Source organism: Thamnophis sirtalis, unplaced genomic scaffold (genome assembly GCF_051295495.1).
Source record: "Thamnophis sirtalis isolate CommonGarterSnake01/CBP01778 unplaced genomic scaffold, rThaSir2_p1.2 scaffold_17, whole genome shotgun sequence".
NCBI lineage: Eukaryota > Metazoa > Chordata > Lepidosauria > Squamata > Natricidae > Thamnophis > Thamnophis sirtalis.
Genome location: NW_028261397.1, coordinates 1128273 through 1154018, shown reverse-complemented (window position 1 = coordinate 1154018; position 25746 = coordinate 1128273). Strand labels below are relative to the sequence as shown.

The 25746-nt window shown below is 48.0% G+C and overlaps 1 protein-coding gene across 1 annotated transcript; it reads left to right on the top strand.

The window, feature by feature from the left end:
• Window positions 1–5984: 5984 nt before the first annotated feature.
• Window positions 5985–24581, top strand: LOC148042366 (dehydrogenase/reductase SDR family member 13-like). Its single transcript, XM_087702814.1, has 5 exons — window positions 5985–6145; window positions 13255–13373; window positions 19266–19389; window positions 20262–20573; window positions 24084–24581. Exons 1-5 carry the CDS (start codon window positions 6019–6021, stop codon window positions 24341–24343), a joined length of 942 nt encoding a protein of 313 aa, XP_087558940.1. The 5' UTR covers window positions 5985–6018; the 3' UTR covers window positions 24344–24581.
• Window positions 24582–25746: the final 1165 nt, after the last annotated feature.

Genomic DNA, 25746 nt, shown 5'->3' with positions numbered 1-25746 from the left:
CCCAAGGACAGCTTGCTGGCTTTCAGAGAGAGAGAGACAGAAAGAGAGAGACAGACAGAGAGAGAGACAGAGAGAGAGAGAGAGAGACAGAAAGAGAGAGACAGAGAGAGACAGAGAGAGAGACAGAGAGAGAGACAGAGAGAGACAGAGAGACAGAGACAGAGAGAGACAGAGACGGAGACAGAGAGAGACAGAGAGACGGAGACAGAGAGAGACAGAGAGACAGAGAGAGAGACAGAGACAGAGAGAGACAAAGACAGAGAGAGACAGAGAGACGGAGACAGAGAGAGAGAGAGACAGACAGAGACACACACAGAGAGAGAGAGAGAGACAGAGACACAGAGACACAGAATGAGACAGAGAGAGAGAGAGAGAGAGAGAAGAAAAACACACACAAGCGGGGGGGGGATCAGCCCCCTTTTCCTGCTGCCCTGAGCTTCTACTTATATACAACTGCCTGTATTAGCCACTTAATTCCAATGGATTCATGTGTGTGACAACACACACAAACACACAAACACTATTTTAGCCAACTCGGGAAACAGACAAACCATCATTAAGTAATATTATTTATTTGAACCTATTAGCCATCCAACGACCGTGGATTCAGGTGTGCAATGCAGAACACAGGCACACAAACACACACACACACACACACACCCCCTTTGCACCATGGCCCGCTCACTTCAGCATTGGGTCTTCCGAAAATTATTTAAAGTGGGCAACGGGTGTTGTTCACGCATGATTTCCTCCTCCTCCCTCTGGGTCACCCTGGAAGGTGCTCCCTTCCATCCTGGGGGCCCTTCACACAACCAACTCTCTTTTGCTTTCAGGAGGTGTTAGGACCGAAATCGGCCGCTCTTTCCAACCTGGTCATCTCGGTTGCTTTGGTTCATGACGCTCTTCAGCCGAGATTGCCAGGCAGGCGCCCAGACCTCCATCTACTGCGCCACCGAGGAGGGCATCGAGGGGCTGAGCGGGAGGTATTTCGAGACTGCCGGCCGAAGGTGCCCTGGCCACAGGCCTGCGATGACCAGCTGGCCAAGAAGCTCTGGGAATTCAGCGAGAGGCTGCTGGGACTGACCGCTTAAGACGGGACAGAGTTGGAGTTTGGGGCAACTGAAAGCAGGTGTCCGATTAAACTGGGGGATCAAACTGCAGGGAATCCGGAAACTTCCCAGAGGTTGTGTTTGAGGTGGAACTTCAAGGGTTGAATTTCTAAGAAGTTCAAAAATTAGAAAGCATTGTGTGGCCCAGTGTTGCCCAAAGACTCTCATTTGTGACTTATTATTTTTGGTGAATAAAGGCTGTTCCTGACCTGTTTTAAAAGGGGGGCGTGTTTTACTTGTGGATCAATCCTTTCTCATCATCAGAACATGGACTTGCTTAGCAAAACGAAATGCTGGGCTCATTTGTCGTAAACTGAGGACTTCCTGTATAGGTAGAGGAGGGCATGGAGATGAATCAGGAAATGCCAGGATCCAAAAACAGAGAGTGGCAGGTAGGGAGTGAATCTCTGCCAAAGAGATTCCTGGACTCTTCAACACCTAGAGTTAGAATCTTGCCAGGTCAAAGCAGTTTACTATCTCATTGTCAGCTTCTGCTTTGCTGTCGCTTCAGCTGCCATGAAACGGGGGGGGGGGGAGGGCATGGTATTTGGGAGGGGTTACTCATTGTGCTGTAGGAAAGTTCTGGAGTTCATCGACTGTTCGGACTGCGCATGCGTGGGTGTTTCCCGCCTGGACTAACGGCACCGACATTCCATCTTCGTGATGCCTTTTGAAGTTATCTCACACCTGACACTTGAAAGACTTATGATTGGGCTGGGACGGTGATGCCAAGGGGTGGGGAATGGGCTATTCTATATATCAACTGCTTTCGCGCCTAATTGACCAGACTTCGCTATGCATTCTCTCTAACCATTTTTAATTAGTAAAAGTACATTTGATTTCTACGAACGGAGTCTCATGGTTTTCCTTTCCTAATTAATAAATGGAGAAGATCTGACAGTTAGCGAAGTCTCATCAACACCTTTCCAGGAGACTACAATCTACCGTGGGAGGTGCAAAAACTACAAAGGAGGCACAACAGAGGGGGAAAAAATGTCTGCGCCAACCAGTGATGGTGAAAAAGAAAAAGAGACCTCTGAAATCTTGTTTCCTGAAGAATTGGCTCAGCTGGAGATATCGTGCCCTGCTAGCCCTCCCCGTTGGTCTTTGTCGGTGGGACAAAGAGAGGAGGGGGCCACCTGGGATGCGGGCGTTACCAGACGAAAACACCAAGAAAGGCCGTTGGCGGCAGCCGAACGAAGACCCCAGGAAAGAGATCAACCTGATTTACTTGGAACCGAGGTATTCTGGGCTAAGTTTTGGGGAAGGCGAGGAGACCGAGAGGGGATGGGGCCGAGAAAACCCACGAGCAGCTTCACACCCCCCCCCCCCAGCCAGGGATGCTGCCAGACCAGGGGCTCACCGTTATTTGGGTCGTTACAGATTTATTTTCCAAACAGGTTCATTTTATCCCTTGCCACAAAATTCCTTCTGCTAAGGCTCTCGCTAAGCTCTTCATCTCCCACATTTACCGGTTGCATGGAGTGCCTGATCGTATCATTTCTGACCGAGGTGTTCAGTTCACCTCGACCTTCTGGAAGGAATTTCTCAAGCGCATTGGCTCTGCCCAGGGCCTAAGCTCCGCCCACCATCCTCAGACTAATGGGGCCTGTGAGAGGACTAATTCTGTTCTAGAACAGTATTTACGTTGTTTCATTAATTATCAGCAAGACGATTGGGTGGACTTGTTGCCACACGCTGAAGTTGCCTACAACAATTCTGTTCATTCCAGCACTGAATCACCTGGACTTGGAGAAAGACAAGGAGAAGTAGAAGAGAAACAACAAAACACACAACTACAAGGCAGGAGGTATCGCTTTTCCCCTCCGGTTCCCGTCCTTTGAAGCCTCAGGATTATCTCAGGCTGCAGACGGCTCCCGTGAATTCCTCACCTCCCTCTCCGGTTCCAATACATCCCAAGCATTTCCCTTCCTCTTCCTTTGTCTCCCGTCAAGTTCTGAGTAGAGGCAGAGCATCACAGGTCAGCCTCGGCACGTTGTGCGCCAAGAACTATCTAGAGCAGGGCAAGAAGCAGATTACAATGTACAAGATGTACATCATCTGCAAATTATAAGGTAGGAGCCGCCTTGAAACTCTTTCTCCCACGGACAATGTAAGGTAAAGGTTCCCCTTGCACATATGTGCTAATCGTTCCCAACTCTAGGGGGCGGTGCTCATCTCCCTTTCGAATCCGAAGAGCCAACGCCGTCCGAAGACGTCTCCGTGGTCGTGTGGCCGGCATGACTAAACTCCGAAGGCGCACGAAACGCTGTTCCCACCAAAGGCGATTCCTATTTTGCTACTTGCATTTTTTACGTGCTTTTGAACTGCTAAGTCGGGCGGAGTTACGGGAGCTCCCTCCATTACGCGGCGCTAGGGATTCGAACAGCCAACCTGTCTGATCGACAAGCTCAGCGCCTTAGCCACCGCGTCCCTTCAATAAAGACAAGCTAAGAACTAAAACTCCCTTGCAAAAAGTTACACATGTTCACAGTCGTCCTGGCCCTCCCCTTGACGGTTTCATCTTCAGCCAATAGGGAGCTGCCTAAGCGTTTTGAGAATCACTCGAGTGTTTGGGTCAGCATGCGTGGCCTTGAACATTGGCACAAACTGGTTCCCTGCCTCCCTGGTCTTCGCCAAGCTGTCGTCGTCCCCAGTTCCCATCACATCCCCATACAGGTTCATTGCCCACCTGTCCCCCATGCCTCCACCCTCCTCACTTTTGTTGGCAGGATGCTGGCAAGGCGCCAAGCCGAAGACGGTAGAACTGATATTGTCATACGAAGAAAACCCCTGCCGAAGGGCATCCGGCCTCTTCCCCATCTGAGTATTGAGGGAAGGGAGTCAAGCTATTCTCCAAGGCACCGGAGGGCAGAACAAGAAGCAATGGGTGGAAACTAATCAAGGAGAGAAGCAACGTGGAAATTAAGGAGAAACTTCCTGACAGTGAGAACAATTCATCAGTGGAACGGAAGTTGCCTCCAGACATTGTGGATGCCCCAACACTGGAAGTCTTTAAGAAGATGCTGGATAGCCATTGGTCTGGAACGGTATAGGGTCTCCTGCCTGAGAAGGGGGCTGGACCAGAAGACCTCCAAGCAGAGGTGAAATTCAGCAGGTTCTGGAGAACTGGTAGCAGAAATTTTGAGTAGTTCGGAGAACCGGCAAATACCACCTCCAGCTGCCCGGGAGTGGGGAGGGGAGGGGGATTTTGCAGTGTGCCACGCCCACAGAAGGGTCTCTGAGGTCCCTTCCAATTCTCCTATTCTGTTCCATTCCATAGATGCAGGATCTGAGCAATGGTGGTTATAACAAAGAGACCCCTCTCTTTCACTGGACCCCCAAAGGTCTGAGAAAGGGGGCCTGAGAAATTAGAGGCCATATTCTGGGTTAGAAATCAGGGCGAAGGGAGGACCTGAAAGAAAATCTCTTCTAGATCGGGCGCCCCATGAATACGGTGCCCCCCTCTCAAGGGAGGGGCTGCTTGGAGGTCCCCGCACCACTCCTGGCCCAATGCTGCCCCCCTGCCCACCCCTGGCCTTAGGGGCCGGGCACAGAGCCAAGGGACATGGGGCAACAGAAGGCAGAGGGAGGGGGGTGGAGGGAGGCCCCCTCCCTCTGCATGCAAGGAGACCAGGCTTTGTGAACAAGGCATCCTCAGGGATAGGATGGGAGACCACCAGGAGAGGCCAGGAGGAGGGGCCCTTCTTACCTATCTACCTTCCTTCACAGCTTCCCTCCTTCTCCTTCCAATCTCCTCCCTCCCCCTCCCTCTTTCCTTCCTTTCATTTCATTCATTTCATTTATTATATTTATATGCCGCCCTTTCCCCCCCGAAGGGGACTCAGGGCGGCTAACAAATCAAATCAGGGAAGGGGGGGTACAGACAAAAAAATAAAAAATAAACGATACATAACAATACATAATTTAAAAACACACAACAGTCATACCATTCAAGACGGGGGCAAAAGCTCCTTAGCCCCAGGCCTGTCGGAAGAGCCAGGTTTTAAGGGCTTTGCGGAAGGCCTGGAGGGTGGTGAGGGTGCGAATCTCCACGGGGAGTTCGTTCCAGAGGGTCGGAGCAGCCACAGAGAAGGCTCTCCTCCGGGTAGTCGCCAGTCGACACTGGCCGGCGGATGGAATTCGGAGGAGGCCTAGTCGGTGGGATCTGATCGGTCTATTGGAGGTAATTGGCAGCAGGCGGTTTCCTTTCCCTTCCTCCCTCCCTCCATTCCTTCCTTCTTACCTATCTACCTTCCTTCACTTATTCCTTCTTTCTCCTTCCCTCCCTTCTTCCCTCCCTCCCTCTTTCCTTCCATCTTTCCTTCCTTCCTTCCTTCTTACCTATCTTCCTTCACTGCTTTCCTCCTTCTCCTTCCATCCCTCCCTCCCTCTCTCCTTCCTTCCTTCCTTCTTACCTACCTACCTTCACTGCTTTCCTCCTTCTCCTTCCCTCCCTCCCTCCCTCCCTCCTTCCTTCCTTCCCTCCCTCCTTCTTACCTACCTTCCTTCTTTCGCTGCTTCCCTCCTTCTCCTTCCATCCCTCCCTCCCTCTCTCTTTCCTTCCTTCCTTCCCTCTTTCCTTCCTACCTACCTTCCTTCCTTCGCTGCTTCCCTCCTTCTCCTTCCCATCTCCTTCCCTCCCTCCCTTCCTAGCCCAGGAGGGGACGGGGGGGGGAGGGCCAGAGGGCTGCAGGCTAGTGATGGTTAGGGACCTCCTAGGACGGGATACCACCAGGAAAGACTGAGAGGAGTAGACGATAGTAGGGCGGCTCTGCGCGTGGCTGGAGCTCGGGAGCTCGCATTCTCTGATACACCGGTATCCGCGGGGAGGGGGCGGGAGGCGGGGCGGAGGGGGCCTCGGAGATAAAAAGGAAGGCAGCTGGCGAGGCCGGGCAGGGATCGGGCCATGGAGGCGCTGCGGGTGGCCGCGGGAGTGTTGCTGGAGCTCTACGCGCTGCTTTACCACAAGTTCGGGACGGCCACCCGGTGCCGGAACGCGGTCAGCCTGCGGGGCAAGACGGTGCTCATCACAGGTCAGTTGGAGGGGCATTGCCTTTCTTCCAACCCCCCCCCCTCTTCCTCCCTTCCATAAGCCCCCCCCCCCACCTCAGGGGCTCCGTTCAGGATGAAACTCCCGGGGCAAAAGCGCAGCGCGAAGGTGAAAGGGAGACGCGAGTGGAAAGGTTTCTCCGCGGGGGTTTCTGCCCCATCCAGGCCCTCTTCTTTGGGGCAGCCCCTCCAATACTGGAAGGCTGCCCTCCTGCCAGCCTGTTGCTTCTCTTTAGAGGTGGGTGCCAGTTGATTGGCATAGGAGGGGCTGGAGACCAGCTCATTCCCTTCCCTTCATCCCTGGCTCTGCTTTGGCCACCTCAAAGCTCTCCTCCTCCTCCTCCCACCTGGGATGGAGAGAAGCCGGGGGGGGGGGGGAGCGTTCGGAGGAGGAGAAGCTGAGGACGCAGAAGAGCCAGCTCGGCCCTCGGAGAGAGGCTGAATGTTGAATGAATGTTGAATGTTGATTTTATTTATATGCCGCCCTTCCCCCCCCCCCCCGAAGGGGACTCAGGGCGGCTCACAACTCAAACAAGGGAAAGGGGGATACAGACAATTTGACAACAACACAAAACAATGCATAATTTAAAACACACAGCAGTCATACCATTCGAGACGGGGGCAACAGCTCTTTAGCCCCAGGCCTGTCGGAACAGCCAGGTTTTGAGGGCTTTGCGGAAGGCCTGGAGGGTGGTGAGGGTTCGAATCTCCACGGGGAGCTCGTTCCAGAGGGTCGGAGCAGCCACAGAGAAGGCTCTCCTCCGGGTAGTCGCCAGTCGGCATTGGCCGGCGGTTGGAATTTGGAGGAGGCCCGCTCTGTGCGATCTAATCGGTCTATTGGAGGTAATTGGAGGTAATTGGCAGGATCAAGTGGCACGTTCAACGCTCCCACAAAACGAAGCCAAGATCTAGGATCAGGAGTGACAGTTGCCAACTGGCAGATTCCAGTTCAGGTACTGAAATAGTCCCTGATGCCAAGAACAGTTACACCAGAAACAGGAAAGTTTGGTTTCATGGCGAAAGCACCAGGAGGTGGCGAGTTCTAGTCCTGCCTTAGGCGTGAAAGCCAGGCTAAAGGGACTGGAACTCACTGTCTCCTGGCGATTGGGCCAAAGTCACCCAGCTGGCTTTCTATCTAAGGTGGAACTAGAATTCACAGTCCCCTGGTAGAAACCTGGTGCCTTCACCACTAGAGTAGTTAGGTAGGTAGGTAGATAAAGGGATAGAGAGAGAGAAATAGAGAGATAGAGAGAGAGTGTGTGTAGGTAGGTCGGTAGGTAAGTAGAGGGATAGAGAGTGAGAAGTAGAGAGAGAAATACAGTAGGTAGGGATAGAGAGAGAGTAGTTAGGTAGGTAGATAGGTAGGTAGAGAGAAAAATAGAGAGAGGGAGAGAGAAATACAGTAGATAGGGAGGGAGGGAGAGAGTAGTTAGGCAGGTAGGTAGATAAAGGGATAGAGAGAGAGAGAGAAATACAGTAGGTATGGAGGGAGAGTGTGTGTAGGTAGGTAGAGGGACAGAGAGAGAGAAATTCAGTAGATAGGGAGGGATAGAGAGAGAGTAGTTAGGTAGGGATAGATAGATAGACAGATAGATAGATAGACAGACAGACAGACAGACAGACAGACAGACAGACAGACAGATAGATAGATAGTAGGTATGTAGGGAGAGAGAGTGTGTGTAGGTAGGTAGGTAGTTAGAGGGAAAGAGAGGGAGAGAAAGAGAGAGAAATACAGTAGGTAGGTAGGGAGAGAGAAAGAGAATAGTTGGGTAGGTAGGTAGATAAAGGGAGAGAGAGAGAGAAATACAGTAGGTAGGTAGGAAGAGAGAATGTGTAGATAGGTAGGTAGAGGGATGGAGAGAGAAATAGAAAGAGATAGAGAAATAGATAGGTAAGGAGAGTAGGTAGGTTGGTAGGTAGAGGGATAGAGAGAAAAATAGAGAGAGAAATACAGTAGATAGGGAGAGAGCATGTAGTTAGGTAGATAAAGGGATAGAGAGAGAAATAGAGAAATACAGTAGAGAGGGAGAGAGGGAGAGAATAGGTAGGTAGGTAGAGGGATAGAGAGTGAGAAATAGAAAGAGAGAGAAATTCAGTAGATAGGAAGGGATAGAGAGAGAGTAGTTAGGTAGATAAAGGGATAAAGAGAGAGAGAGAGATACAGTAGGTATGTAGGGAGAGAGAGAGTGTGTAGGTAGGTAGGTAGTTAGAGGGATAGGGAGAGAGAAATAGAAATAGAGAGAAATACAGTAGATAGGTGGGTGTTTCTGCTGGCACAGCATTTGATCAATGTAATTCTCATCACTCAGTTAAAGAGCTTTCCGAAGGGGGGGGGAGTTTTTGCACTCTGCAAACCTCCCAAAAACGGCCCATTTTTCACAAAAACGAGCCCGTTTTTTTGTCAAAATCTTGCAGGCATAGCCTTATGGAGGCTTATAGAGTGCTGCTGGGGGCTGGGGGGGGGAGGCAAAAAATGGCCCGTTTTCTGCTCATTTCTGCACTCTGCAGCCCCCAGGAGCTCTCCGAAAGCCTCCATAAGGGTATGCACAGCCACTTCGGTGAAGGGAGGAAAAAAATGTTGTATTCGGTGTATAAGACGCACATAGATTTTCAGCCTATTTTTGAGGGAAAAGGGTGAGTCTTATACTCTGAAAAATACGGTAGCTGTTCTCACTGTCGGGGAAATAGAAGTCTTAAGATTTCTATTCCTCTTTTAGGGGAAATATTCTACTCTGCCTTTTTAATATATTTCCTAGAATATTGCATCCCATTTTTGAAATGCCTTTCATTTCTTATGACTTATTTGCCGCTCATCTCACTACAAAGCGGCCCTTTCAAAGACCCACAGGGATGCTGCCAGGGTCGTAACCAGAGGTGGGTTCTTACCTGTTCGGCCTGGTTCAGCCGAGTAGGTGTAACTTGGCCTGCCAGGCCCCTGAACGGGTTCTATCAGTGGCGCCGTAGGCACTGCCGTCTTGTTTTTTGCTTCTGCATATGCGCAGAAACTTTTTTTTAACTACTGCGCATGTGTGTGTAGCACACATCGTAACTATAAAAAATGGCCAGACTCACAGACTCACAGGCTCTTGAACAGGAATGCTGAGCTGTACTCCAACTGTCCTGCAGATGGTGGGTTCCTGTGGAGGGTTGGTTTTACCCAATTCTGGCCTACGACAGGAAGAATCAGTGGCCATGAACATGTTTGAAATATTGGGATCCTGTGAAAAATGGCTGTACGTCCCATTTTTCAGTGCCTTCGTACCTTCAAACAGTCACTAAAAGAATGGTTTGTAAGTCGAGGACTACTGTTGTGACTCAGCAGAGGTCTTCTGTGAGTCTTTTTGGGATACAAGATTCATTATGCAGCTGGGGCTCGTTAGGGGCATATTCTGGGGATAAAAGGACGGATGGTGCCACGCCCTAGTCGCAGGAGTCAACGTTCCTTGGTTCGTTCAACATTGTTTGATCATCAGTCGTGGTTTATGTAAGATTCACTTGGATAAGTGCTTTGTATTTTTGTAACCCTGATTCATAGAGACTTTGGAAGAAGTGTTTTGCTTTCGTTTTGTTCAAATTGTGTTGCCGTAAGAAAGATTTGTTTTCATTCCGTTATCTGTTCAAAGACTGTATTTATGTTATTTTTGGGCTCGAAGCCAGTCTGAGCCAAGAACTGATAAAGAAAAGTCCTTTTAATTTTGTCTGCCTGCCGTTTGTTAACGAGCCGTGAAGGGGGGACAGAACAGCTACCTGTATTACATCTGAATAATTTTAAGCCATTCTTCTTTGTGGATGTAAGACCACTCTGAAACAGTTGTGAAAATCATGCCCTGAGGGCTTCCGGGGGGAGGGGCCTGCCGTCGCCGGTAGCTCAACGGAGCTGCCCTCAGAGTTCTGGTTCGTATATCTATTAAGATCTATAGATATCTCTTTTTTCAGGCAAGGAAAAAGCAGGGAGGGACTCAGTCGTTAGAATCCTCTTTGTAGTTCACAGCTTTTTTTTTTTTTTTGGCTGTAAACAGAGAAGAAGGTTCAACAAAAGCTGAGTCATTCACTCCGGCCAGATCTTCTCAGCTGTTTTTTTTCAGCTCAAGGCAAGTTACCCCCCCCCCTCAGGACAAATTTTTGAAATTAAGTTATTTAAAATCAATCCGAGCAGCGACCATTCCCGAGAACCCTTTTTTTTTATTATTATTCAAAATACCAGCTTCAATTTTATAAAAAACTCCTTTGTTTAATTGTTTTTAAAATGGCGATTTTATAGCTTCCGCATTTGTTACACAATATATTTCCACCTTCCTGGCACAGAATCAAGGGAATAACTTCTCACAAATTAATTAGCCCTGTTTGCTTGAAGACTTCTTTTTATCAATTGCCAAAAGTTTATTGAAAGTACCTTATCTTAAACCAACGTGAGCAGAGACTCTGTTTGTTTCCTTTTTATAATGGCTCCGAAATCAAAGCAGTCTAGACGTTTTTTTAACAACTCATCCCAAGCAATTGTTACAAAGCCGCAGCTCTTGCCTTCTACGCCCTCTACTGGAGATTTGTTAACGAAAGAATTTCTTTTTGAAACTCTTAAAGAATTTAGAGAGGAAATGAAGCAACTTATTTCGGACTTATGTGACAAGCTTGATGCCAAGATTGCTCAAACAAAGGAGGATATGATCGGAGTCATAACTGTAATGACAGATTATATTGCTGGAATGGAAGATAAGCTGGAGCTCCTGGAGGAAGCTAATTCTAACCTGACGTCCAAAATTGAAGTGTTGCAACAGGAAGTTGAAAACGCAGAAAGACAACTTGTTATGACAAATTATAAAAAGACTGCGCTTGCAATAAGAGTTAGGGGATTGCGTGAAAATGAACAGGAGAATTTGAAACAGACTTTTTCCGAGGCTTTCAGTTGTTTGGTGGGAAGTCCGGGACTCAACTTTGATTGGCAGATCCAAAAAATTTACCGCCATAATTCGTGGGCGGCAAAACAGAGACAGCTTCCGAGAGATATAATTATATATTTTACTACAAGAGAATCCAGAAATGCGATATTACAAGAGTTTTATAATAACAGGCTGCGAATTGATGGACAGAACTTGATCGTTTACAAAAAAATACTACCCCAAATGTTAAGAGCCAGGAGAGACTATGCTTTTCTAACTAAAGAACTCAGAAATTGTCAGATACAGTACAGATGGGATGTTCCATTTGGTATTATAGTTACATTTGATGACCAAAAATATCATCTCAACTCTGTTTGGGAAGCCCGAGATTTTTATTATAAGATCCTAAAGGCGGGACATCCTGAATCACCTGGACTTGGAGAAAGACAAGGAGAAGTAGAAGAGAAACAACAAAACACACAACTACAAGGCAGGAGGTATCGCTTTTCCCCTCCGGAAGGGCAGAAGAGCAGAGAACAAGGACTTAGTCGTGCTTCCAAAACATTTGCTTAATTCTTAACTTGAACAATACTCTGTGACTTCTGTCTTGCATAAAATGGTATAGTTGTATATCGATGAAGAGTCATTAAGGCTGAAAGAACTGATGCTGATTTCCTCGGAAAATATATTGTATGGGACTTAAAAAAGACTTGATGGATAACTCTGAACTTTTATATAAATTGCTCATGATTTATTTTCTAGGGTGAGGAGGGCGGAGATCGTGGTGTTCCTGGATCGTGGTTCAGGTTGAATGGAGTTGGGAAGTGTGGTGTAGATGGGAGGGTAGTGAAGGTTGAATTAGAGCTTATTTTGAGCCAGAAAGTAAGTTGATTTTTGTATAAACTGTTATCTGAATATAATGTTTGGAAGGATATACCCAGGGAGTTTGCAAGAAGGCGGAGCAAATATGAGAGGAGTACGGATGAAAATAAAATATATATATGGACACGGGTAGAGGCAGGACGAGAAGAGTTGGAAAAGGAAACCGAGAGAAGAATTTGAGATGTGTTTAAATTGCTTCATAGAGAAGGAGGCATAAAAGGGACAAATTAAAGGTTTGGAAATAGACAGATATTTAGATAAAGAGATAAGGCCCCTAGCTAGAGTAGAATTCTATTTGATTAACTTACTTGGTTTCAATATAGTTTGAAATCCTGCAAGTAATTAATTAATTGAGATCAGGAATGATGTACATTGTTTAAGTTCTAATAATGATGGGAAGCTGAGCTCAATGTAGAGAGTTTATTGATTTTTCCCTTTTTTTTGTTTTTTTTTAATTCCTTTCTTTTTTCCTTTCTCTTTTATCTATTAATTTTTAACCTATTTGGTTCTAATATACTCTAGACTGTGTTTGATAAAAAGCTATGCCCGGTATGGGATCTGGGAAGTCGGAAGGGGGGTAGGGAGGGGGGTTTACAGGGGGGAGGGGGGGAGGGGGGAAACATAGTTTCAATTTCCAAAACAATAAGAACCCACTTGTATACTGTTGCTCCTTTTTCTTTTCTTTTTTCTTTTCCTTTCCTTTTCTTTTTCCTTTTCTTTTCTTTCAATTTTAGTGTAAAATACAAATCGAATAGATTAATGAATAATAGAAATACACCGAAGTGAGGAGTAGAGGGAAAGAAGAGGGAGGAGTAGAGAGGGAGTGAGAGGGGAATGTAAGGAGGGTGAGATGGAGGGAAGGGGAGAAAGGAATGTTTGAGGGGGAGGGGAAGTAGAAGAGGGGAATGCTGGAGGGGAGAAATGAAAGTTGGAGGGGGAGAAGAAAGGGTGTATGGAGGGTTGAAGTGTTATGTTGGTTTTCTATGGTGGAATATAAGATGAGTTGTGTTTACTGTTTTCTTAATTGCACAGTATATAAGTGATTGTATAAAATGAAAATGAAAATGAAATAAAACAGTCTTCATGCGAAAATCATGCCCTGAGTCAGAGTTTCTCAACACGGGCGTCTTCAAGGTGTCGCTTGCTTTTAATTCTGGGAATTTAAATTGGGGAAAGCCCACCCGACTTAAAGTTGCCAAGGTTTAGAAACACTGCCAGAGAAATGTTTCACCGTGTGACACCATAACAACTACAAGCACGAATACAGACTCAGCTCCTGGATCCCCATCAAAGGCTGGGCAATCTCGGTGAATCCTTTCTCTGCCCTTTCCTAGGTGGAAATACTGGGATCGGGAAGGCCACGGCGGTGGATCTGGCCCGGAGAGGCGCCCGCGTCATTCTCGCATGCCGCAACAAAGCGAGAGGAGAATCGGCTGTGCATGACATCCAACGGGTAAGCGCCTGGCGTGCGGTTCTCTTATTTCCTCCTTTCTTCTGCATCCAGGTGTTTTCCTCATGGTTTTTATTCATTTGTTTAGCGCAGTGTTTCTCAACGTTGGCAACTTGAAGATGTCTGGACTTCAACTCCCAGAATTCCCCAGCCAGCATTCACTGGCTGAGGAATTCTGGGAGTTGAAGTCCAGACATCTTCAAGTTGCCAAGGTTGAGAAACACTGATTTAGCGTATGGCATCTAAAGAGAGCATGTGATCTTTGATACACAACACGGATAAAACACACTATAAGACTAATAAACATATATGCACAAAGACAAACGTATGTTTAAATAAAGCACCAACAAATACATGTATATCAAATGGTGGAAAATACAACAGAGGAGGTAAAATATTAAGTTAAGGTACAATTATGATAAAATCTCCATAATATGGGCCCATAGAGTCACAATGGGATAGAGGTTATACAGGTAGTCCTTCACAATTCATTTAGTGACTGTTCAGAATTACAACGGCACTGAAAAAATTGACGGTACCATTTTTCGCGCAACCTTTGCAGCATCCCCATGTTCACATGATCAAAATTCAGACATCCCGCACGGGCCACATTTCTGTGCATGCGCAGAATCGTCCAGGCAGGTGGGCGGAGCCTCCTGCTGCCGCTACTACCAGTCCGTTTGATCCGGGCCGAACTGTCAGCAAGAGACCTCTGATTTTGATGGTCGCAGTGTCCCAGCATCATAGGATCCCCTTTTGCAACTTTCCGATAAACACAATGGGGAATTCAATTTACAACCTTGTTACTCACTTAAAAACCACAGTGATTCGCTGAACAACTGTAGCAAGAAAGGTCGTAAATTGGGGCAAAATTTATTTAACAACTATCTTGCTTACCCACAGATATTTGGGGCTCAGAGGTGGTGGTACGTTGAGGATTACTTGTAATTTGATATCAAACTATCTAACTGCTTCTGGTGTGTTTGCGATGAGATCATCCTTTCACGTCTTAAAATTTCCTAACAGTGAGAACAATTAATCGGTGGAACAGAAGTTTCCTCCAGAAGTTGTGAATGCTCCAACACTGGAAGTCTTTAAGAAGATGCTGGATAGCCATTTGTCTGAAAAGGTATAGGGTTTCCTGCCTAGGCAGGGGGTTGGACTAGAAGACCTCCAAGGTCCCTTCCAACTCTCCTATTGTATTGTATTAATATATTTAACATCTAACACCTTCGAGACCGCCTACTGCCACATACCTCCCAGCGGCCAGTAAGTTCCCACAGATTGGGCCTCCTTCAGATGCCGTCAGCCAGACAGTGTTGGCTGGCGGGCCCTCGGAGGAGAGCCTTCTCTGTGGCTGCTCCGAGTCTTTGGAACCAGCTACCCCCAGAGATCTGGACCATACCCATGGCCTTCAGGAAAGCTGTTAAAACCTGGCTGGTCCGGCAGGCCTGGGGCTGTTGACCTCACTGTTGATGTCCGGCCCCAATTAGAATGAATGTATGAGGTGTTGCTGTTTTAAACCGTTTCTTTTGGTATGTGTTTCGTTATGTGTTTTTTTTTCTCTTTATTTTTGTAAGCCGCCCGGAGTCCTTCGGGATTGGGCGGCATATAAATGTGGTTAATAAATAAATAACAATAAATAAATAAATCTACATGCACAGCAGACAAGATAGTCAGCAACACAGGAACATCATGAGGTAAATCAAACAGCATTCAGAGCCCACAGAGGAAAAAGGCGGGAAAAAGGGGAAACTCCCCCTTTATACCTAGGCGACCAATCATAGCTTAGATTGCCTCGTGCAGGAGCCAGCACTCTCCAACCAATCAACTACCATAGTACACTTTACTCTTCCAGCTACTCAATTCAATCTCCCAACAGTTCCGATGAGCCTCAGTAGCAAATAACATTCAGAGCCCACAGAGGAAAAAGGCGGGAAAAGGGGGAAACGCCCCCTTTACACCCACAGCAACCAATCATAGCGCAGATTGCCTCAGGCAGGAGCCGGCACCCAACTACAACTGTACACGTTACTCTTCCAGCTATTAAGCTCAATATCTTAACACCCCTCCAATTTATTCCTGCACAGCATTTAATGATTGTATATACCACGTTATCTCTGAACACAATCCTGATAACACTACGAATTCTGCTTCAGCTGTGGAAACGGCAACTGAAGTCTGCTTCCTAGATTTGCAACCAGCTAGTGTGTTTGCAAACATTATAACAAATACCGACATTGAGTCTCTATCTTGGACGGCATTGGCCAATTTACTGATGGCCCAATATGGCCTTCTGCCTCGGTTTACCTTTCCCGGTAAACATCCAAGTCGGAAGGTCGTTTAAGAACAATTGATTAGGACACTCTATGAAAAGGGGGGACCCTGAGAAACGGATTATATTTACTTTTATAGTTAGCACCACAGCAATGGTGGGATTGAGCCAGTTCGCACCACTTCGGGAGAACCGGTTGGTTAACTTTCCAAGCAATTTGGTGAACTGGTTGTTGGAAGAAATCATTAGGGCAGAGAACCGGTTGTTAAATCGTTTGAATCCCACCCCTGCACCACAGGGAACTTCAAAGCAAAATTTGATTGGTTTAGAAAGGTGGCGCAGTGGTTAGGGTGCAGTACTGCAGGCCACTTCAGCTGACTGTTATGTGCAGTTCAGCGGTTCAAATCTCACTGGCTCAAGGTTGACTCAGCCTTCCATCCTTCCGAGGTGGGTGAAATGAGGACCCAGATTGTTGTTGGGGGGCAATATGCTGACTCTGTAAACCGCTTAGAGAGGGCTGAAAGCCCTATGAAGCGGTATATAAGTCTAACTGCTATTGCTATTGCTATTGCTAAATAGCCCTCTCTTCAGTTGCATCAACCAGAATGACAGCACAGCCGTAGAAAAGGGCTTCATCTTCTCGGCAAAAGCAAAAGAAACATTGGCAAAGGGAAAAAGATCAAAACGGGTTTGGCTAAGATACGTTCTCAGCGCTTCTCGAGGTTGGCTTGACGGTTTCCTTTGTTCACTGAGTCTTGAGAACAGCTAAAAACGAAACTGTTACCCACAATGCACTGAATGCCGTCCTGCCAGTCCTGGTTTCCGAAAGAGAGGCCTTTTTCTTGAAGGCTAAGGTTTAGGGGAAATACAATTTAAAAAGCAAATTTAAAAGAAAAGGAAGCCGAAGTTAGTTAGCCACTTGGGGCTGCCCTTGAGGGGCATCCGGCGACTGCAGTTAGTTCAGAATGCGGCCGCGCGAGTGATAGTGGGCGCACCGCGGTTCGCCCACATAACACCCATCCTCCGCGAGCTGCACTGGCTACCTGTTGATCTCCAGGTGCGCTTCAGGGTGTTGTTGACCACCTTTAAAGCCCTTCATGGTAGTGGATCTGAGTACTTGAGAGACCGCCTTCTGCCGATTACCTCCCTCCGACTGATAAGATCGCACAGACTGGGCCTCCTCCGAATCCCATCCGCCAGTCAATGTCGACTGGCGACTACACGGAGGAGAGCCTTTTCTGTTGCAGCTCCGACCCTGTGGAACGACCTCCCCATCGAGATACGCACCCTCACCACCGTCCAGGCCTTCCGCGCAGCCCTCAAGACCTGGCTATCCCAACAGGCCTGGGGATAAGCTTTTAATTTGCCCCACCCGAGTGTTGAGTGTTGAATGCAAGTTGTGTTTTTATTATTTTACTTTGTTCACATACTGTTTATTTTTGAATTGCACCCCCTTCCTAATGATTGTAAGCCGCCCTGAGTCCCCTCAGGGAAAAGGGCGGCCTATAAATCCTAATAAACAGAACAAACAAACAAACAAACAAACACTTCAACTGTATTGCACAAAGCATGCTTCAAGTATTGGGGTTGGACTAGAAGACCTCCAAAGTCTCCCTTCCAGCTTCTCTTCTCTTCCTCTATTCTATTCTATTCTTTATGCTATGCTATGCTATGCTATTCTATTCTATATATACCATTCCTGGTTGATCACTCTCATAACCAAGAGCCAGGGTCATACAATCTGGTGCATATAAAACCTTATCAAATGCCTTAAAGGTACCTCTACTGTTCCTTGAGCCTATGCTGAAGAATCAGGGGTGGGTTTCAACCAGTTCGCGTCGGTCCCCGCGAACAGGTGGTCAGCGAACCCGGAAGTAAGTAACTTCCAGGAACGGCGAAGGGCCCACCCGCCCGTCTGCGCTCCTTACCAGTCTTTGAAGGCTTCTGCACTTCCACGCAGGCGCATGGCACATAAAGCGCCTGCGCGATTTTCCGCAAGCAGCTGGATGGCACATACAGCGCCTGCACGATTCTCCGCAAGCATCTGGAGCATCGTGCAGGCGCTAAGACGCATGCGTGAACTGCCCACGTGCACGAGGACGCCGCCGGCCCCCTTCCAACCGAACCGGTTGGAACGGAATCAGCAACCCACCACTGCGAAGAATGATTACCATTGGCCAGGCTGACATATTCCTTGCCAGCTGGTCCCAGACTGGGAGAAAGTGTTGGGTTATGTATAATATGCTCACTATCCAATAATAGATCAAGGACTTCCTCACAAGGCACACCTGCAGAGGCCCATCGCCCTCCTGTTCTCCCATGGCAGACCCTCTCCTCCATTGGCCTTAAGGCTGCCAATATCTATTTGAGCCTTCTTTCCAGGTTCATAGTTCAATTATGGTTTTTAGTGTTGTTTTAGATTTTGAGAGCAGCTTTGAGAGATTTTGAGATTATAAGATTGGCAGCTCTATACAGGCAGTCCTTGACTTATGACCACAGTTATGGCCACAACGCCCCTTGCTAAATAAGAAGGTTGTTAAGTCAGCCACACTGAACTTTATGAGCATTTTTTTGTCATGGATGCTAAGGAAATCACTGCCGTTGTTGAGCGAATAACATGGTTGTTAAACAAATCCAGTTCCCCCCTCCCCCATTGACTTTACTTGCTTGTTTCAATTTGGTGCTTTATGTATTTTTCCTTCATATCTTGCCTGACTTTCCAGGTCTTTCCTAGTGAAAGGACCTTTTCTTTTCAGCTGATTGTTGCACAGCTGATCATCGGAAGTTTTTTTTACTTTTTAAAGCATTTTTTACTACCAGTTCGGGTGAACAGAACTGGTAGCATTTCACCCCTGGAGTACCATCCTCAAGGCCGACTGTCGGACGGTATGCAGAAGGAAGGAACGGTGCACCTGAATCAGAGCTCAAAACATCTTCTTGGTCAATGATTGAACTCTGGTTGCCTGGTTACTGGTAGGGTGGGTTCTAGGGTTTGTTTCAATTTGCTGCTTCGCACATTTTTGCTTCAGATCTTGCCTGAGTTAGCTGTATTCAGTTCTTTCCTAGTAAAAGCACCTTTTCTCTCATTCTATGGAGTCGAGGGTTTTTCTTTCCTAGGGATTGTACAGAGGCAGCCATGACAGTTGTTAAGTCAACCAGACCCAATTTATATGCCACAGTTGTTAGGCAAATCACTACAGTTCTTAAGTGAATCACATGGTTGTTAAGTAAATTCAGCTCCCCTCACCATTGACTTTGCTTGTCTGAATCCTCTTGGAACAATCACAAATAGTAATCATATGACCCTGGGACACTGAAATCATCGGAAATATTGCTGGTTGCCAAGCACCCAAATTTTGATCACATGACCCTGGGGGAGCTACAAGGGTTGAAAGTGTGAGGACTGGTCATAAATCACTCTTTTTTCATTGGCATCGTTCATTGAATGTTCGCTAAATGAATGGTTATAAGTCAAGGATTGCCTGCATTGTTTTGTTACGCACCACCCAGGGAGATTGACAGGAGGTGAGCAGATCTATGCAGAAGGTGAGTAAGTCGGGATCCGCCTTTGAAGCCGTACTCGATCCCGAGGCTCAGGATTCCTTCCGCTCCTTTTCCAGGAAAGTGGGAACTCGGAGGTGATCCTGATGATCCTGGATCTGGGCAGCCTGGACTCCGTGCGAGCTTTTGCGCAGACCTTCTTAGAATCGGAGCCCCGTCTGGACATCCTCATCAACAACGCAGGTGGGGACAGAGCAGACCCTCCCCCCCAGGGTCTCCGGGCGAGGAAGAGGGAAGCTAGTGGCTGTCTCCGGCATTGCTCTCTGTTAGATAGGGTGAATGGAGGAGGCAGACTTCAGGCTTCAGCAACAAACAGTTCTTTATTAAGTGACAACTGTGTACAATCCAGCAAAGACTTTGTCTGGCCCTTTTATAGGGAGCTGTCAGATCTCTCAACCAATCACATTCAAGCATTGTTCCCGCTGGAACAGAGGACCTGAGTGGAAACTACCATACTGTCTGTCAGCATATAACACCTCTCCCCTCTTAGTTGGGCTCGTCCAGCTTGTAACGTACTCACGCAGGTAGGCGGGTTTTCTGGTGGCTCACCAAGACTAGCATTGGCTCACCCAGACCATCAATCGCATTCGAGTATTAAAAAGTTAAAAAGTTAAAGTCACCAGCCGGCTTTCATGGCTAAGATGGGATTTGAACTGCTGGCCTCCTGTTTCCTAGGCTTAACCACTAGACCAAACTGAAAGGTAGTGCTTGACGTAGGACCCTGGTGGAGTCTGCCAATTATTTTTGTAAGCTGTGATGTGACTATGATTTTTCTGAGCTTCTTTTGAGGTGGTTGTTAAACGAACTGGTTGTTCACTATCAGGTGTTTTTGCTAAAAATTGCAAGCAAGTGCCTTTTTTGACAAAACGTTGCAAATCATGGTCACTCGACATGTTGCAGGCCATTTGCCAAGCACCCAAAATGTGACCAAAAGGGGGAGCCACTGGAACTTTGGAAATGGATCGTTAGTCCCTTTGGAAATTGCATCTGTTGTAACATTGAATTATCACATTGTTCGCCGAGGACTACCCGTAATCCGCTTATTTATCCGGCAGGAGAGTTCCAGGCTCGTCAAACCGCTGATGGCTTTAATGAGTCCTTCCAGGTCAACCACTTGGCCCACTTCCTGCTGACCCACCTGCTCCTGGACCGGCTGAAGCGCTGCGCCCCGAGCAGGATCGTAATTCTGGCCTCAAGTTCGCATTTCTTTGGGAAAATTGACTTTCGGACCATCCACAAGCCGGGAAAGGGACTGTGGAAGGCTCTGCATTCATACGGCAACAGCAAACTAGCCAACATTCTCCATGCAAGAGAGTTGGCGAAGCGGCTGGAAGGAACCAACGTCACCTGCTATGCAGTTAACCCAGGTGAGTGGAAGCCTGGCTCCGAGGCGGCCCAAATGGAGCCCCCCCCTCCCCAGGTCCGCCTGGGGCTCTGCCAAGCATTTTTCTCCCACTGGAGACTCCCTCGACCAGGGGTGAGCTGCTGGGGGTTCACACGGATTCGGGCAATCCTCTAGCTAGGATTCCGCCCAGTTCGGCGAAACCCCAAATGCCACCCCTGGCTGGCTCCACCCACCTCACCCTGCCCTCCCGCCCCTCCCCTCTCCTCCCAGGAGTCTGCAGGTGGTCCTTTCATCATGCAAGGTAAGTGGGGGGCCGGCGCAGAGGCTCAGGGAGGGCAAAAAAGGGGGCTACTGGAGGTTCCGTAAGTCCCTCTGGAGAGGGCAAAAAATGAGCCTTCCAGAATAGCCATAGTAATAGCAGTTAGACTTACCGTATTTTCACGACCAAAAGCCGCACCGGATTATAAGCCGCAGTATCAGTTAACGTTAATTTTTCAAACTTTTTCCATATATAAAGCGCACCGGGTTATAAGCCGCACGTTTCCCGACGCTTCTGGACATCTGTTGCAGTCGCGAGGAGCGGAGAAGAGCGCGAAGGTTCTTGGCGCTCCAGGAAGCCGCAAAAACAGCTGGGAGAGGCGCACGGCTTGGTTTATCCTCTCTGGACGTCGCAGCAGCAGCCCCAAGCGCACCGATCTCTGTGTTTTTCGCATCGGGGCATGCTGCAAGAGAGAGTGAGTGAAGACCTTTCCGGATTGCTGGTGGTGGAGGTGTGGGACCGTCGCCCTCCAGGACATCCAGGGAGGAGAAACCAAACCGCGCGCCTCTCCCGCTTCCAGGAGCGCCAAGAACCTTCGCGCTCTTCTCCACACTCTCCTCGGCTCCTCACAACTGCAATAGACGTCCAGAAGCGGCAGGGGCTATCGAGCTGGAAATCCAATCCCCATTAGCCCCAAAAGCCGCTTCTGGACATCTATTGCAATCCCGAGGAGAACGCGGAGAAGAGCGCGAAGGTTAGGGTTACTGGGCAACGTGGGGGTGGGGGAGGCTGGAGCAGTTTCGTTCTGAATGGAGGGAGAGGAAAAAAGTTGGGATTCTCCCTGCTGCAGCCTTTAAATGGCAGAGAGAAGCCGAACTCTTTCCCCTCCATTCACAGAGAAGCTGCGGCTCCCTTTATGCCCCTCTGGCTGGCCCCCTCCCTCCCGGGGTGGGGGTGGGGTGTCAAAGTACCTGAAAGGGGCATGCAGGCTGCTATAGCTCCACTGAGAAGACATTTCTGAGAAGAGAAAGGGCTCCGGTCAGGCTGCACCCAAGCTGATGGAGTGCTGGCAACCGCCCGCCTATCGCCAGGGAGACAGCCAGTGCAGGTGAGCCGCGCGATTGCTCCGATCGCAAGGGCGCTTCACCAGCTCGGGTGCAGCCAGACCAGAGAACTTTCGGTGGTGCACCGATTCCAGCAGCTGCGTTTTTCCTTGAAATTTGCTGTCCCGGCAACCCGAAGTGGACATTCTCCCAGCGGCGTCTCAGACACTCCCACCCTTAACCAGGACGAAGTGAGGATGGCTGGGCGCAGTTTGGTGCCTCCCGGCTAAGGAGGGAGGGAGAGACCCAAGGGACGTGTGCGTGCCTGCTCGCGGTCATTCGCTTGCGAGTTTCAAGTTTGAGCGTAAAATCGGGAGGGAGAGATTTTCGATCTTTTTCCATATATAAAGCACACCGGGTTATAAGCCGCACTGCCGGTTTTTGATCAAATTTTAGGATTTTCAGTGCGGCTTATAGTCGTGAAAATACGGTATATACCGCTTCATAGGGCTTTCAGCCCTCTCTAAGCAGTTTACAGAGTCAGCATATCGCCCCCACAGTCCGGGTCCTCATTTCACCCACCTCAGAAGGATGGAAGGCTGAGTCAACCCTGAGCCGGTGAGATTAGAACCGCCGAACTGAAGCAGCAGCAAAGCAGAGGCTGACAACTAGGGAATCTTTGCACGCACACATTTAGATCTGGCTTTGCTACTATAAGCACTTGGATAGCAGATAGCAGTCAGCTGAATCGGCCTGCAGTACTGCACCCTAACCACTGCGCCACCTCGGCTCTACCAATCTGGAAACAGGCTGTTTCTGGCCTCCAGAGCCCGGGAGAAGCGTTTTTCACCCTCCTGGAGGCTCAAGGAAAGCCTCTAGAGCCCAGTGAGGGCCAAAAATGCCTCCCGATGTTGCAGGAGGCCAGCTAGGCCATGCCCCACATGGCCACATCCACCCAGCAATGGGGTAGCGAACCTGTTGCTGAAACTTTTGAAGCCCATCCCACCCTCAACCGCCTCTGCAGAGACACCCTGGGAATTTCCCCCATTGAGCTCAACTGGGGAGGGAGGTGTCTCCCACCACTACCCCTCCTAAAAAATCCTAAAATCTTAAGAGTGAGAAGGGTCCTCGGAGGTCTTGTAGTCCAACCCCCTGCCTCTCAACTCCATTCATCATGAAAAGGTTACTTTTACTAAAATCCAAGTGCTTAGAGTAGCAAAGCCGGATCTAAATGTGTGCGCGCAAAGATTCCCTAGTTAACGTCCTCTTCTCCATTCCTCCTCCTGTTAGGTTCCCCATTCTCCACTCCCATTCAAAGAGGATTATTGCTTATTGACACTTGGAGGGCAAGAAAAGAATAACAGAGAAGGAATAACACCCCCATAATTGTTTGATGTTGATACCCATGTTCTTCTGGGGGGGGGGGAACCAAAAAGTCATTATTTAATAGCGGCGTTCTTCCTTTGAATGTACAGGAAATCCTTGCCTTATGAGCCCCAAAATTATGTTGCTAAGCAAGATACTGATAGTTGTTAAGTGAATTTTGCTTCATTTTACGACATTTCTTGCCATAGTTGTTTAGTGAATCACTGCACTGCTAAGTTAATAACATGGTTGCAAAGAGAATTGGGCTTTCCCTTGTGACTATGTTTGTCAGAAGGTCGCAAAAAGGGGGAATCACCTGACCCCCCCGGGACAATGCAGCCATCGTGAGTATGAGTGAATTGCTAAAAATCTGAATTTTGATGACATGTTCATGGAGATGTGTCAAAAATCGTCATAAGTCACTTTTTCCAGTGCTGTTGTAACTTTGGATGGTCACTAAACAAACTCTAATAAGTTGGGGACAGCCTGTATTAGCCACCTAATTCCAATGGATTGATGTGTGAGACAACACACACACACACACACACACACACACACACACACACTATTTTAACCAACTCAGGGAACAGACAAAATATCATTATGGTGTGTGTATGTGTATAAAATTCTACGAGGATTCTGCATTGTTTTTCCTGAAATTCTCATTATTTGATTTCTAACTGAATTCCTGTTTTAATGCTATATGTACCATGTTGAGTATCCTGTTCTCCTTGTCCTGAATTTCTCCTTATTTCTAATTGCATTTCAATTGGAGAATTAAAAACCACCTTTCATCTCGGTCACTCTGGATGGGGCTTCTTTCTGTCCGAGACCGTCCACACAACCAACTCTCTTTTCCTTTTAGGATACGTTAGAACCGAAATTGGTCACTCCTTTTCATGGTGGCTACACTGGTTCCTTTGTTTCGCCAACTTGTTCATGCAAGATTGCCAGGCAGGCGCCCAGACCTCCATCTACTGCGCCACCGAGGAGGGCATTGAGAAGCTGAGCGGGCGGTATTTCGAGGACTGCCACCACTTGGAGCCCTGGTCACAGGCCTGCGATGGCCACATAGCCACGAAGCTCTGGGAATTCAGTGAGAGGCTGCTGGGACTGACCACTTAAGATAGGACGGGGCAGAGAAAGCATTTGGGGGTAACCAAAAGCTGCCATCCAATTAACCCGGGGGAGTGAAAATGCAGGGAATCTGGAAACTTCCCTGAAGTTGTTTGACGGAGACCAAGCTTTGAATTTCCGAGGTTTAAAAAGTGTGGTGGGTTTTCTCAGGGCGAGTTGCCCAGCGTTGATTATGAAGATGGGCGGCCATAAAAAATGTTTTAAAGAAATAAAGAAATTCCATCCAGTTGTTGGTCTCTTATTTTCTCCATCCTGGCTGTTTTGCTTAGTCTTGAAAAGGGCTCCTCCTTCCCACCCCTCGAGACATTTCATTACCTTACTAGGTAATGTCATCAGTGCTAGAAGGGAGTGGGGTTGGCAGGGCTGGGCAGATGACCTTTGAGGTCCCTCCCAGAACTCGGAATTAAACCGTTTGGTCCATGTAGCCTGAATTGGTAGCAATGAGGCTGCAGGGGGGTGGGGTGGGGGGGAGGTCTTTTTCATTTTGGGTTGCCCCGGTCACAAATTAGTCCTCAACTTACGACTGCAATTGGGACCTGGATTCCCATTGTTAAGCCAGGTAGTTGTGAAGTGAATTGTGCCAAACGTTTTTGCCATGGTTAAGTGTCAATTGCATCACATGGTTGTCCAATCTCTTCTTAAACACTTACAATGTCGGAGCATTTACAACTTCTGGGGTCAAGTTATTCCACTGATAAATTATTCTCATTGTTAGGAAATTTCTCCTTAGTTCCAAGTTGCTTCTCTCCTTGATTAGTTTCCATCGCTTGTTTCTTGTCCTGCCCTCGGGGGCTTTGGAGAGGAGCTTGACTCTCTCGTCTTTGTGGCCACCGCTGACGTATTGGAGCACCGCCATCATGCCCCCCCCCCATAGTCATTGAGTAAACCCAGCCTCCCACTCCCATTGGCTTGGCTTATTGGGGAACAGATCCAGGAAACTACAAACCAATCAGCCTGACATGAATTCCTGGGAAGATCTAGAAAAAGATAATCAAGCAACACATCTAGGAATGCCTAGAAATAAACAAGGTCATGAAACTCCATATGACATGTTATATAAAAGGCATTTATGAGTTTATGAGTTTATTATTTATAGGCCGCCCTTTTCCCTGAGGGGACTCAGGGCGGCTTACAATTTATAGGGAAGGGGGGGTACAAGACAATAAAACAATAAACATGAAAACAGTGCAAGTAAAAAATAAAACACAACATTCATCATTCGGGACATTCCCAAAACAATTATAGCAATAGCAGTTCGACTTCTGTACCGCTTCATAGGGCTCTCAGCCCTCTCTAAGGGGTTTACAGAGTCAGCATATCGCCCCCAACAACAATCCGGGTCCTCATTTTACCCACCTCGGAAGGATGGAAGGCTGAGTCAACCCTGAGCC